The 12,952-nt window shown below is 37.3% G+C and overlaps 1 protein-coding gene across 1 annotated transcript in view; it reads right to left on the bottom strand.

Moving 5' to 3' along the window:
• LRP1B (LDL receptor related protein 1B) overlaps positions 1 to 12,952 on the bottom strand; it is a 1,355,016-nt gene that overhangs the window by 414,305 nt on the left and 927,759 nt on the right. Inside the window, 2 exon segments of the mRNA XM_075069829.1 lie at positions 9,190 to 9,284; positions 9,860 to 10,034. Of these exon segments, the coding sequence (XP_074925930.1) occupies positions 9,190 to 9,284; positions 9,860 to 10,034 (270 nt within the window).

The raw sequence follows: 12,952 nt of genomic DNA, 5'->3' as shown, positions 1-12,952 counted from the left end.
TACCTTTCCCCCTGAGGCTATGCATTCAAACCTAGTCAAGCTAACACAAAAGATTTTTCCCCCTCCCTTCGTTCCGTAGCCTTAACCAGAGAAAAAACGTCAAGCAGGGTTTAAAAGAAAATTTTATATAACAAGAAAGAAACAACACATGACATGATCACTGCATTAAGACGACATAATACAGGGCTATTGCTATGTATATGAATAACATCTGTAATAAATATCCAATTTAAACCATATCCAGCAAACTCCACACATGTAAATACAAAACAAAACATATAACAGCTATTGCTTTGCTACCTTTGTACTTATAACTGGGGACTGAAGTTTAGAAGCTTGAAGATAGAAAAAAAAGGTATTCCCTCATAGCCGAGAGACAAAAAATAGGCAGACAAACCCAAAACCAGAAGTTCCCTCCCTCACTTTGAAAAATCCACTTTCCTGATTGGTCCTCTGGTCAGGTGTTTGGTTCCCTTTGTTAACCCCTTTACAGGTAAAAGAAACATTAACCCTTAGCTATCTATTTATGACAGTTCTCCTACTGGCTTTTGTATGTTACCATTCCTGATGTCCAATTTGTGTACATTTATTCTTTTATGTAGAGACTGTTCGGTTTGGCCAATGTACATGTCAGAGGGGCATTGCTGGCACATGATGGCATACATGACATTGGTAGTTGTGCAGGTGAATGAGCCCCTGTTAGTGTGACTGATGTGGTTGGGTCCTCTGATGGTGTAACTAGAGTAGATATGGGGACAGAGTAGGTAACAAGGTTTGCTACAGGGATTAGTGTTTCTGTGGTGTGGTGTAGCAACTCCCTTCTCTTCGTGTGTCATTATATAATGCCTGTATCTGTAATTTTCACTCCATGCATCTGAAGTGTTTTTTTACCCAGGAAAGCTTATGCTCAAATAAATCTGTTAGTCTTTAAGGTGTCACCAGACTCCTTGTTGTTTTTGCGGATACAGACTAACTTGGCTACCCCCGATACTTGACAGCATAGAAATTATAAGTGACACTAATCTCTTTCATGAAACAGAAGGTTTGCAGACTACTACTGTAGCTTCAAGGACCCTCTAACTAGCCAACTTAGATATTTATACTATACTCATTACCATGTATCAGAGTGTCTAACTCATACCTATTCTCTCCCCCCACAGTTAAAACTGCCAAAGCCAAAGAGTAAGAAGATACCCTGGAAGTACTAAAAATGGCACCATAGAAGAAAGATGATGCCAGATCAAGCCTAGATCTTGGACAAACCCTCTGTCAGCCAGAAATCTGCTGAGTCTTCAGAATCTTCAGGAACACAGACTTGAGTCTATAGAGAAAGCCCTGAAAATTGAAATATCCTTTTGGTAAACCCTCAAATGTTCTGCTTAAGGGATTTGGAGTGGTAGTTCTCCTACTCACGTCAATTATTAGTTTCTCCATGAAAGTCTCCTGTCAAAAATGCATAGCTAGAGACTTCAGCTGCCTGTCAGAGGCCATTTTCTACCATGGAGCTACTCCAAAACCAATATATACTTCATGTGGGTGCTCAGAAAGAACTTTGAAGGACAGGAACAGAACACAGATCACAAGTCCCAATCTAGAGCCTTAACCACAAGACCAACTATCCTCTCATAGCCTACCTTCTCCCACACTCTTGCTTTCCTAAGAAAGCATTTAGTCACAGCTTCTCTCATAGTTCAGCCAGAACCTGCAACATTTCACTGTATGAGTGTGAAATGATATTGTGATCACCTCCTGACACCAGAAGAGTCAGTGACACATCTCTGACAATATTTCCTTGGCTCATCTGGTTTTAGTCCTGTGTCATATGTTATCTCTTCAGAAATTGTCTTCCTGTGCCCATGGAAGGAGTTTAGTGTATTGTAGGAACATGTCAGGTCCCTGCTGATTCTCTTACATCTTCTGTTGATGAAAGAGCTGCATACTATGTCAACACTAAACAGTTATGTTGAATTGTATCCATCTCTCTTTCTTTCAGAAGATTCAGAGAGAAGGTTAAGGTGATTGTGTAATTATGTGAAGTGCCACATGATTCCTATTCTATCATCCCTCCTGTTCAATGCCTGCATGAAACTACTAGGGGAATATAAGAAGATAATCTGGTGTGTCGTGTTATAAGTATGCTAATGACTCTCAATTGTGTCTCCATTTCTTTAGATCTAGATAGAACAGTGGTTCGACTTGCACAATCTACCAGAGATCACATATTGAATGATCCCCCTGATGTTGTGATTCAACTGATATAAAGACAGAGGTAATTGTGATGAGTTGCAGAAACAAGAGTTGCGGGAGATAAGAGTTAATTTCAGCTTCTTTGATAGAGGGATTTGCTTTAGTTTTACTACCAACATTCATAATCTGGGGACCTAATGGTTCCTTGGGCACTTCTGAGTGTTCATAGTGGCCAATATCCCCATCCCACCCGCTTTTAGTTTTGCTTTTTCTTTCTCCATTTTTATTCTTCAGTAGAATTGGTATTTGTATTTAATATTTTCTACATCTGCCACTCTCGATCTATGTTTATCAATTTTCTTCAATATTTCTCTTAAAAAAATAAGTCTAATTGATGTCAGAGTGGCTGACCCGTCTTTTTATCTATAACCATTAACCTCCAAAGAGTGCATAGTTGAATGTTTAAATGTAGACTGCAGACCTTCAGTGCTAGAATGTGAGAAATGGTCAGGGTCTGAATCTGGTGCACAGTTCTGTCTCACATGGACAGGGCTACAGTGCAGTGGAAGTCCCAGAGTGTGCACACACAGCCCACAAAGTGCATAGGTCTGACAGAGGAGTGAGTGCTAGATGATTACTAGAGAGATGTGCAGATTCAGCATATTTCTCAGGTAACACTTGTTCCTGCTGCAAATTAAAACTGTTGTCCTCAGCAGAATAACCCAAGGATGAAGGGAAGTAAATGCTCCCTGCTCTTCTTTGGGGTTGAATTCCCCCCCTCCGGTATGGCTGTGCCCACAAATAAATACAAAACTTGAGTTTTTACAATGACACCCCCCTCACACACACTTAATGTGTGGTGTACCATAAAACTGAATGTGCGGTGTACCACAAAACTCTCTCAAAGGAAAATGCTCTCATTTGGAAAGGAGAATATTTTGTATTTCTGCATGTGTGAATTATCCCTATTAAGAAGGACACTCTTTGGCAATCTTTACAGCAATTTTCTTAGGTAAGATGATTCTGGAGAGCTAGTAAACAGGAAATAATGGAGAACATTTGTTATCTAATTTGAAAGCAATTTTATGTATGAAAACCAACTATATGGATCAATTTAATTATGCATCCATTCTGGTGAAATATTGTTTGGAAGAATGTTCCTCATTCCTCCACCAATCTGCACTTCCATGCAACTTGAACCTACCACCCATTAGGCAATACATTCAAGGAGTTTTTTGTAAATAACCTTCCCTTCCCTCTCCCTCTGTCTCCCCCAACGGTAATCCATTCATACATGAGTTTATCATTCTCTGGACATTCTGTCCTCTTAACATTCTAATGATGGCCTTAATGGTTGTATCCATCAACAACTGATTGAAATTAAAATTAGAATAAATTAATAATTACAGCAGGTGGCAAAATTGGAGAGGGGAGTTCTGTATTGGCTAACAGGCTGACAAATACAAGTTTGATTTTAATATACTTGGAGATATATTGCCTACTGTGAATTTTGATTTAAATATGAAAATAGCTCCAATTAGTGAATTAAAATCCAAGTGTAAACAGCCTTGAGTACTAACTACAACTGAAACTGAGCAATAAATAGTAATTGGGTATGTTTAGTTTAACAATGGATTGCTTGGAATGCTGCTTTCCACTTAAAGAAACAAAGTTATTCAGCCAAAACTGCCTGAAGGCTTCACTACTGAATTACTCACTCTGAAGCAGTACAAACTCATAAAATGCAAGTTAACTGTTTTGATAAGATCATGATGAACTTCTATTTCCAGAATGTTGCACACACACATTAGAAGACAAGCCAACAACATAGGCCAGTCTATTACTGAGTCTTCTTTTCACCAAATAAAAATAACTCCAGTATAATCTGCCATATAAAATACGTCCAAATAGTAACAGAAAGAATCAGACAAAATAAAAGAATATTTCAGAGCATTGCTGCAATTCAGAGTTCCATTCAGGATGTTACAAAGGCTTTTCTCCAGCTTAACCAAAAGTTTCAGAACTTTTGTGAGAAAGCCCGGTTTTGGAAATTAATTTTAAAATTAATTCTAATTACAATTGCCCAATGACCACTAGCCAGGAGGGGAAGGGATGGTGTCCCTAGCCTCTGTTTGCCAGAAGCTGGGAATGGGCGACAAGGAATGGATCACCTGATGATTACCTGTTCTGTTCATTTCCCTGGGGTACCTGGCATTGGCCATTATTGGAAGACAGGATACTGGGCTAGATGGACCAATATGGCCATTCTTATGTTCCTTATGCTAATTCTTTACTTCTTGGAACAAGTCATTCTAGAGCACTGTAATGGGGCCCATCATCCATGGTATATGCCACAGTGGTCCCATGCAGTGCTGCAATTAAATTTCTGCCTAAGTTTCCCCTACTGGGTGTTCAGTAAATCCAATAAGGCTTATGCATACTGAATAGTTTCCCTTCAGGCAAAGAATTACATGAATAGATCTCCACCCTGGCATCCTCACTGGAGGCAGGGAATTAACCATAGTCTATTAACCCCACTTATGTCCAGGTCTCATACAAGTGAGGCCTCATTGACTCAGAACCCTCTTCTGGAGTCAAGGCTTCTGTTAGCTAGGAAAGAGTCTCTCCTCTTGATTTATGGTCCCCACAGGGGTCAAACAGTGAAAACACTTCCTCAGAACAGCACATAATTCCTTTGATCTGGGGCTCACATGCTACCTAGTGAAGTCCTTTCATCGTTTTGCTGAGGGTTAGCATTCATAGCTCTTCCCTTTCAAAGCCTCCCCCACCTAGGATCATTCTTCCTTCGCTTCCTTTCCTGGTGAGCTCCCTGAGAAGTCCTCTCTTTGGAAACTTTGTCTTTCTGTATTCTGGGAACTGTTCCTCTGCTCAGGAAGCTCATTTCTCTAGAAGATCCCACTGGGACTAGATTTCTAGCTAGCTTGCCTGCAGCATTCTTTTCCCAGGTACCTCCTCTCTGTGTTCTCTCCTGCCTGAGGCCACATCACCTATTATAAGTCCCAGCTGTTCCTTAACTAATTAACTACTGCCCAGCTACACAGGCAATAAGTTATTCCCAGGTGGATCTGGGCTGGTTCATTTTCTTTAGCAGAGTTTGTCACCAGCAGACTGACAGCATGACTGCCAGCTAACCTGTAACAAGCACACAAGCGAATACTAGCTAGTACTAAGTAATACTCAGGAGCTGGTTCAAGAAGTAACTACAGTTGAGCCAGTGAATAATAGTGAACCTAAATAATTAAGCTCAACATCCTAGAGAGAGAAAAATGCAAAATAACTAGCGTAGTAAGATGAACTTTTGAAAGAGGGATTTTTTTTTTAAATGAGGATGCTAGACAAAGATTCTGAAGTCAAAAATAAAAAAATTGTAACTTTCTGCTTGGTTCCACCCTCATTTCCACAAAGGCATTACTTGAATGTGTGACAAGTTTCATCCCCAACTCAGCTATATTATTCTGCTCAGCCACTCCTCTTCTTACTGTCAATTTACAGTTGCTCTGTTGAGGCTCTTCCTCTCTCTAGTTGTATAAGCTTGGCTTCCTTTGCTCCACTCCCATTCAGCTAACAGCACTGGTTCTCTCTTGCAATTTAAAATGCTGATGCACCTGACACCATTCAGCCCACTCCCAACATTCCATATTATCTTTGTCCAGTGAACATGAAACCTGAAACTTTTACTCAGCTGAAACTCCTGAGAAACAGAGCTTTCCAAAGTTTATTTAAACCCATTTCTATTTGAAGTGCATAAGCATGGATTGTATACTTTTCTATGAAGTAGTAAAATAACTCAGATTGCTTCACAACATAATATTTAAAAACGTCACAAGGAACTTCACAACTCTTTAAAAATACAAAGAAATTGCATTTTATGTTGATTTTTTTGTATTTTTTTTCTCATTTACCAAGACCTATGCTGTCCTTGTGTTCTCTCTTCACAGCCATCTCCTGATTTGTAAGAAACATTCCACTATTGTAAAAACTACATTATCAGGAGTATGACAGCAAACCCTATATTAAAGTTGCCTAACACTTTCTACCTTAAAGTTCTTGAGATCTCTTTTTACTCTGAAATTTTGTAGGGGGACAACTCCTAGGATTGGAGGGGTGCCTTTTTCTGGCCCTGTAAAAATCCACAAGATTTGACAGTTCTAAGATGGTTAAAATCAGGATTTTGCTCCTGTGACTTTGGTAGAACAGCTTGGTTTTGGTAGCATGCTACAAACCCTCCACATTCTATAACACTGCACACATGCTTTGCCATTTTCCTCCAGCATTTGATACAGAAATGCATGGCAACATTAATTCTCACATTTACCAATGTTCAGTTACACATCTCCACAACCTTATTCTTCCAATATTTGTATATAATTTTTATTTTAAGTTATGATTCCCTCTTTTGCTATACCTTGTTTTCCTGCTGTGATGGTCTTATACTAACACATCCAATTATAGTTTAATCACTAGCACAATCCTACATGTCCATCGATAACACAAAGAGTTAATTTGTTCATTCTAGATGAATCTGTTAAGTATCTATTATTGTTAGGTTACTAATAGTAATAACCCTCCAAATATTTTTAAGAAAAAGTTTGCCACAATAGCTCACCCAGGATCTTATTATTTAACTAAGCACTGACATCAGCAGTGGTTCTCAAACAGGAGTATGGATATCACTGGCGGTACCAGAGATTTTGCAGGGGGTACAATTGCTTATCTATGTATTTGTTCAGTTTTACAATAGGCTACATAAAAAGCACTAGCGAAGTCATTACAAACTAAAATTTCATACAGACAATGACATGTTTACATAGTTCTATATACTATACACTGAAATATAAGTACAATATTTCTATTCCAGTTGATTTATTTTACAATTATATGGTGAAAATGAGAAAATAAGTAATTTTCCAGTAACAGTGTGCTGTGACACTTTTGTAATTTTTTGTCTGATTTTGTAAGCAAGTAGTTATTAAGTGAGGTGAAACTTAGGGGTAATGCAAGGATTTGTAGTCTGGAAAAGTTGAGAGCCACTAGTCTACAGGATGACTATCAGAAACTATGCAGATAATACTATGCCATTAAATGTTCTTAACTGTTCCTCAACTAAGGTTATTTCACTGAATGCAAATGTGAAAATTCTCAAAAAAAATAAAGTTAAAAAAAATCAAACCAGTTAAAAAAGATAATTATCCTAAAGAGTTCAATTTAAGCCAAAGTTGTCAGATTGATGGTTGAGAAATGGTGACTGATTTTGATCAATGCAGTGTAAATCTTTGTAAGATTGGGGCGGAAGCTGTGGCAATACTGCTATACATCCAGCAATGGAGTATACCACTTTTCTTTCACCTGCACATGCAGTTTAGCTTGCTTGTCACCTTAGTTAATACAAACTGCCTTTTTGCATGTCTTCTCAAGAAGAGCATGACCCCATGATCATATTCACAGTTAATGTAAAGTGTTCTGCACAATTCAGATAAGCACTGAAGAAACTGCTTTAGTCCACATTTAGTGCACCTTTATAAGGTTGTAATCAAGCAGTATCCTAATCTTGCATATTTATTCCCTTTCTATATTTTATCATTTTATCTACCATAGAGATTTAGCTCTTGAACTTACCTTTTTATCTCCAAGTGCATAATTTATCTCTGTGTCACATGACACACATGAAACTATACCAGTGTGAGGGAAAAGGATTGTTGAATATTTTCCATAGGAGGTTTATTCTCTGGATTGTGCAGTAAGATTTATTCCAGAATTTGCCAATAAAGTGCCTGTACTGAATTATCTCTAATTTATATTCTTAAAATGTAAAAGGTATCAAAAGAGAAATACCAGACATTGATTTTCAGAATGAAAAGCACTTTGCGTTTGCTTTAATGCCAATTTAATTATTTCGGTAAATTTTTCTCTTGCTTACTTTGTATATTCATGCTTACTAAATATGATACCATAAAACAATATGTGATAAAAACTCTTTAATTATGTTCAAAAAGACAAAATGAATTATGGGATATTTAAATACCCAGAAGAAATGAAATACCAGAAAGAAAACAGAATGACCACCATCACAAAAGATAGGAATAAAACATGATAGCAGATAATTTTGTCAAAAAGAGTCATAATGTTAATAGTTTCTCACATACTATATCCTAGCTAATATATCAACAGCATTAAAAATAAATGTTAACATTTTACATCAGTGGCACACATTAAGCAATATTAACGTTTAGTAAAAAGCAGTTATAGGTAGTACATTTACTTCTATTCCTATTTCCGTCCTTTACTATGAACTAAAATTTAAAGGGCCAAATTTTCTTTCATCAGAAAGATGGGATTCTGAGCAGAGGTCTGTGGACCATTTCCCTCCCACTTCACATAGCAGCAGCAAAGCAGCTCTACTATGGAACACCACTTCTTCAGGGGCAACAAATGGGAGGAATTCATGAAGTCACATATCCAACACCTTTACTTCTGCAATGGGTGCAGACAACCCTCTGGAGATATGTTCCAGACTGAGCATTGAGGGGTTGTGAGCCTAAAGCTTGAGTTCTCCATATCTTTCCTTCCTACACCCACAAAAGAAACACACTCATTATACTATATTCAAAGACTTATATATTCAAGGACTATATCCCGGGATCTTTGTTGGGTCAAAGAATATGCCTCTATGACAATTAATTTCAACTTCAGCCTATATACTATCAATTGCAGACCTTTATGCAAGTTCATACAGTTATAACAAACCTACTCTAACTCCCATTGACTCCAATGGGCAGTGGACTCTGTCCAAATGCCTTTAAAGGATAAAATAAAATAATGACAATTAAATGTATATTACATATTCTAAATATATATTTGTTTCTTAAAAACTTCTATATTACTGATATATTACATGAAACACAGCACTTTAAATATCACATCAAATAATTTCAATGTTAAAACAACTTTAAATAAAAAGGAATAACATAAAACAATATTTACCAACTGGGTCTTTTTGATTCTGAAAGAGTATTTTGTTGTTACTGCCATCCATGTTTGCCATATTAATTGTGTTCCCATCAGTCCAGTAAAGCTTCCTTAACAAGAAACAAGACTGACTGAAAATTTGGTTTCATATATGCCATGTTCTAAATGTGTCAGTTTCGAAAAGATGATCAAATGAATAGTACATATAATGTTGTTACAATATGAATGGCTGTACTACCTAGTTCATAATAACGTTTGTTATAAATATCTTCTGTATTCAGTGCAAGAAATTCTGTATAAAAGTTCTGAAGCACATGCATTTGGGACAAATAAAGTAGAAATCAGCAAGTCTAGCACCTATACTTATGCTTTTTCCCTAAGTTTATACAAATGGTTGGTTGTGTGCGCGCACATGCGCGCACACACACACACGCTTTTATTTTCCCTTGCTGACATGAAATTATATAAGGCATGTTAATGAAATGTCAGAAATAACTGTAATAAGATCTATTTGTATTATTAAGACTGGGAAAATGAGTTGTCAAATCCAAGATATTCAATATTTTTTCGTAGTAGTCCTAAAAATGAAAGCAAGTACTGAAAAGCCACCATGCTAGTGACAAATACAAGGAATCTTTCTATATATTTTATGAAATCCCACCAGTTAAGAATAACCATACTTTACCCCTTGACAGGGTGAACTGCAAGACACTGGGGTTTATCAATTCCATGGATGACTGAGGTTTTCAAAGAACCATCTAAATGTGCCACATTAATTTGAGTTTCATCAAACTCCGAACTAATCCAGTACAAATTTCGTGACACCCAATCCACTGCAAGGCCTCTAATATTCTGAATATCTGCAAAAAATGAAAGAGCAAATTAAAAGTGAATATAGGTTGTTCATTTGGTTTCCTTTCCAAATAAATTATTTTCTGTTTTAGGGAAAAATAATTTATATTTAAATTTGTTAGCAAAATTGTTCAAGATTGCAATCTCATTCACTTATCAACCACTGTTAAAGCATGAATAATTGTTAATGTTCTGCTGAGCCAGATGAAAGCCTACAGCAACAATTAACATTGAAATTGCACTAAACAGTCAATAATTCTCAGCAAACACTGAGAAGTGAAAAATAGACATCAATCGTATTGTCCAAGGATAATAACCAAATATAAACTGTATAACTGGTAGTGCATTTTCCAATTGAGGGGGAAAGCATTATTTGTTTGTTTTTAATACCTCTGCAATAGATGTGCTGTTTAAAAAGCATCAGTTTGACAAACATTATTTGGAACAAATCACCTTCCCTTAACAGGTTCAGAGATTAATTTCTATTTTTAAAGTAAATGTATACAAAATCAATCAAGATGTGTGATAAAATCTCATGCTCAAATTGAGGGGGATGATGGTTCATAGGTGGGCTGTCAAAAGGCCTCCTCAAACAATGAGCCCAACTGCACTGACTGATTACATTGGAGTCCAGCACAAGTCCGGAAGTGCTGTTTCTCCCTATTTTCTTAGCATCAAGGCCCTGGCACCAAAGATACAGATTCAGCATCACTGGTCAGCACCTGAGCCAAAGAAGGCACTAAGGAAGACTCCAAACCTGAGGGCTCCATGGCACCAGTAATGCAGGAAGATAGATATAGCATTGCCATTGTTGTAGTACCTAATTCCAGAACTGGACTACAACTAGGATCTGGAAAAAGTCTTACTTGGCCATGATGCCAGAGCTATCATTATCAATCTAAAAACTACTACTGAAAAACAACCAACCAACCATTCTTTGAAGGTGTAAACTATTGCAGGCATCATCCCAAAGTTACTGCACTTTGTTATTTGAAATCGGGTGTGGTGCGCAAAATTATATTGACTTGAAAGTAGCAAGCACAATGGCCGGGAAATCATCTTTCTTGCCAAAGCAGGGTAAACTGACCATGAAACGAGCATAAAAATGCATTAAATGTAAAGCTATTTTCAGTACACTATTTTTTCTCTGCTTTTTGTTTTAATCCTTCTTCCTAACCTTTCAAGGAGAGCATTCTTCTGTTAGAATAAACAATTTACATTTTGTAATAAATATAGATTCCGATAAACTTAATTATGATTCCAACAGAATAGTTTTATGGCTATAAGATGAAATCAATTCTTACTACATTTAGTGTTTTATTAATAACAATATTTCTGCCACAATTTTCTGTAATAATTAACATACAAATTCAAAAGAAATTGTGGACAAAATTTATGGTTCACAGTTAGTACACATGCATATTTATTAATGAATGATACTACTTTTAATAAACATTATGATGTCTACCTTCGAGATATGTTTCCAATCACCATAAAAGCAGCTTGATGGTGTGTTTTTACATCAGTCAGTAAAGCGTTCCTCTGCTGCATCAATCTATGACAGTGACATCATCAATTCGGGACATGAAGGCAGTGATGAAGTTGAAAGTAGATTCTCTATAGCTCTATCTGACCTCTGCATAAAAAATTTTGCCCTTCATTCTAGAAATCATCTTACGAAAGGAAAAATTTGTCCTGTACATGAAAACTGATGATCAAAGTATCCCTACTATTATTTACAAATTTTAGAAATTTGTATCATGATGTAAAAATGTTTGATATGCAAATCTGTGATTTAATGACTGTAGCAGTATCTTAGGAATAAATGTTTATATTCTCACATACTTAAACCTTTTCCATGTATTATATCAATGTACCTGAGGATTCCAGAAAGAATGACTGGCAGTAGTATTTAAAACATACACCGAAGGCCAGTCTACAGTACATTAATCAGATTCTTATGTCAATCGGAGTATGAAAACATTAAATAATGCAGTTATACCAGCCTAATCCGTGTAAACACATATCAATGCAAGACTACAGATATAATGCAGATAATCAGGTTGGAAGTGGACCTCAGGATGGGTTCAATCTAGTCGCCCCTGCTCAAAGCAGACCAATCCCAATCTGAATCACCCAGCCAGGCTTGTCAAGCCTGACCTTAAAAACTTTAAGAGGAGAATTCCACCTCCTAGGTAACTCATTCCATCTGCTTCACACCTCCTAGTGAAAAAAGTTTTCTATATCCAGCCTAACTCCCGACTACAATTACTAAGACCATTACTCTGTCTTCATTTAAAGCCACTGAGAACAGTTATGATCATTCCTCTTTTGGAACCCCCTTTCATCGTTGAACCGCTATCAACATCTTCCTCACAATCAGCCTTCCTCGTAAGTCATGTTCCGCCCCAAATTTTTGTTGCCGCTCCGCATGAACTTTCAATTTTTACACATACTTCTTGTAGTGTAAGACCCCAAACTGGAAATACTCCAGAGGCAGGCTCACCAGTGCGAATGAGAGAATGAACACATACACTCGATTGCTGCAATGGCCCCTAGTATCAGCCCAAATGCTGTAGCCTTCTGCACAAGGCACATCTGTTGAGTCAATCCAGCTTCTCATTCCACTGTACACCCTAGGTCTTTTCTGCAGAAACTGCTGCCTACCTTCGGTCCTAGTCTAAGCAGTGAATGCGCTTCTCCGTATAAGTACCGGCTGCTTGTCTTTGTTAAACCTCATCAAATTTTTTAGACAACCTCTATTTTGTCTAGGCTCCCTCTGGCATCCTATCCCTTAGCTCCTCCAGCGTAATCTACCACTCCCCAGTTTGTGATTATCTGAGACTTGCTAGGGTTGCAATCCACCGCCATCGCTCCAGATCATTAATGAAGATATTGAACCAAATTGACCTCAGCGACCACCCTC

The sequence above is a fragment of the Chelonoidis abingdonii genome, chromosome 10, assembly GCF_003597395.2.
Source record: "Chelonoidis abingdonii isolate Lonesome George chromosome 10, CheloAbing_2.0, whole genome shotgun sequence".
Taxonomy (NCBI): domain Eukaryota; kingdom Metazoa; phylum Chordata; order Testudines; family Testudinidae; genus Chelonoidis; species Chelonoidis abingdonii.
This window is presented reverse-complemented; position numbering and strand designations above follow the sequence as displayed.